This window comes from Haliaeetus leucocephalus, unplaced genomic scaffold, assembly GCF_000737465.1.
Source record: "Haliaeetus leucocephalus isolate CR32 unplaced genomic scaffold, Haliaeetus_leucocephalus-4.0 Scaffold228, whole genome shotgun sequence".
NCBI classification, from domain to species: domain Eukaryota; kingdom Metazoa; phylum Chordata; class Aves; order Accipitriformes; family Accipitridae; genus Haliaeetus; species Haliaeetus leucocephalus.
In genome coordinates this window covers 22,711,647-22,713,924 of record NW_010972664.1, presented here as the reverse complement: position 1 = coordinate 22,713,924, position 2,278 = coordinate 22,711,647, and the positions used below count along the sequence as shown (strand labels likewise).

The window sequence follows — 2,278 nt, the reverse complement described above, 5'->3', positions numbered from 1 at the left end:
GGGGTAGGGGGAATAAAATAAATTGATCAAGAAGAAAATCCCCCTTCCCAAAAAGAAGGCGCTGCCCCTGCCCGGGCGTGTCTGGCTCTATCTGTCCCGCTGCCGGCGCCAGCCCACGCCGCCCGCTCAGCCCCGCCGCTCCACGGACACGCATCGGTTTGAAGGGAAATTTCTCCCCCCCCCCCGCCCCGCCCCGAGACGCTGCTGTTGTCGGGCCAAACACCGATTCAAGCGCAAGTAATAAAGTGGCATGACTGACGTTTGCAAAACACCCCCTCCTCCGGTCCCCCCCCGGGTGGTAAAGCCCCTCTCGGGTGTTTTGCGTGGGGCTTCGGTAGCGGCAGCCCCTGGGAAACCTGGGTGCGGTGGCGAGAAGTGCGGGAGTTGTTACCTCTCTGCATTTACAGCTATGGGTTTCCTACTGGCTCCCCGTTCTTCAAACAGTTAATTCTCCCGGCCGGTGCTCCAGGACTCAGATGGCCAAAATTCCTCGCCCTGAAGCCGAGTCTCCCTCCCCTCCCCATTGGGTCGCAGCTTTTGGGTCTCTCCCGATCTCCAACTCCTATTGGCCGGGAACAGGTTTTTTTTTCTTTTTTTTTTTTTTTTTTTTTTACAGGGCCACGCAGCCTGCCTAACTCTTGGAGGAAAAAAAAAAAAAAAAAAAATCCCAGAAGTTTGGATCAATCAGAGAGAGACAGAAGGAAAGGGGAGAAGGGAAAAAAAAAAAAAAAGATGAAATCCAGCCTGCAGCCCCTCTGAGCAAGTGCTGGGGACCTGGGCTGAGCACACCCTCCCGGCTCTGCCTCCGGAGTATCTGCAGCCTCATGTAGTGCCTTCGGGAGACTGAGGGCTCCTTCGGGCTGGGGGTGCCGCCGGGGAGGGCTGGGGGGAGGAAGAGGCGAGAGGCTCTGCCTCCGGTCCCCGGGCTCTGCGCTCCCAGCCGCTGCTGCTCTGCCCCGGGGTCTGGGCTGGGGGATAAGATGAGTGAGAGGCGAAGGTCGGCGGTGGCCCTCAGCTCCCGAGCGCACGCTTTTTCGGTAGAAGCCTTGATCGGGACAAATAAAAAGAGGAAACTGCGAGACTGGGAGGACAAGGGGCTGGATTTGTCCATGGAAAGCCTCAGCCCCAATGGCCAGCTAGGGGACAATGAAGACCCGACTCAGTGCCTGGATCTCAACCCCGGTTAGTGCAACTCCTTTCTCTTCGGGACCCCCCCGGCCCCCCCGGCCCCGCTCCTTCCCCGGGAGCCGCCCGCCGGGAGAGCGGCGCCGGGCAGGGCGTCCCGGGAAACACCCGGCACCGGCGGGAGACGGAAAGGCGGGGGGGGTATATAGATTTTGCGGAGATTCCTTGGACTTTGATTTTAATTTCAATTTTTTTTTTTTCCGGTTTACGGGGAGTTTTCTCCTACTCGCTGCGGCTCTCTCCCCCCCCACACTCCATGATCTCTCCGGGAGGGAACGGCGTGTCGTGTCCCCCCCGCTCCCCTCTTCTCCCTCTCCCCTGCCTCTCCGTGCCTGCCGGTCGCGATAGTCCTTCCCGGGTGTCTCGGGACACGCGTTTCGCCTTGCCCCGGAGCTTCCCGACCATCGCGGCGGTCCCGCGTGGGTCGGGAGCAAAGGAGTGGGGGCACGACCCTCGCATCCCCCGTGGGAGGGATCGCTCCCTCTCCTCCTCCGTGCGCCTTTCCGAGACACCGGCCACCACCCCGACTCCGTCCCGCGGGGACCGTGCCGCTCTAACTGGAGGTTTCGGTGGAGGAAGAGGAGGAGGAGGAGGAGGAGGAGGAGGCAGGCGCCCCAGACCCAGGCGAGGGGCTCCGGCTCCTCGGATCGGCGGGGACCCGCTGCACAAAGCACCCACGCCCCGCGGCGAGCTCCCACCCGAGACCTCCACGGGCCGGGCTCAGCCCGGCAGCGAGGGGCTGGGGCGGGGGGGGCCCGATCCTTTCCCCGGGATCGGGCCCGCCGGGACGCTGCTCCCGGCAGGGAAAAGGGGCTCAACCGGGAGCGGGGGTGACGAACGGGTGAGGGTGGGGGTGTCCCGAGGAGTTTGGCCCCCGGTAACGAGCCTGGCGCTTCTGCACGGTATTTGGGGAGAGAGAACACGAGATTTCCCTCGTGGTATTTGTACTTTTCATTTTAAACTTTTCTTTGTTTATTTATTTTTATTTAAAGGGGAGCCGGTAGCTTGGAGGGATCATTTGGCTTCAAGCGAAACCCTCTGTCTGCTCTTGCGTGTCCGTGTCCCGTGTCCCGTGTCCGTCCCGCCCCCCCCC

At 61.9% G+C, this 2,278-nt stretch overlaps 1 protein-coding gene across 1 annotated transcript in view; it reads left to right on the top strand.

Annotated features, from left to right (window-relative positions):
* The first annotated feature begins 980 nt into the window (after positions 1 to 980).
* TBX15 (T-box 15) overlaps positions 981 to 2,278 on the top strand; it is a 96,475-nt gene continuing 95,177 nt past the window's right edge. The window contains exon 1 of the mRNA XM_010567511.1: positions 981 to 1,182. Within this exon, the coding sequence (XP_010565813.1) occupies positions 981 to 1,182 (202 nt within the window). The remainder of the gene's footprint in view (positions 1,183 to 2,278) is intronic.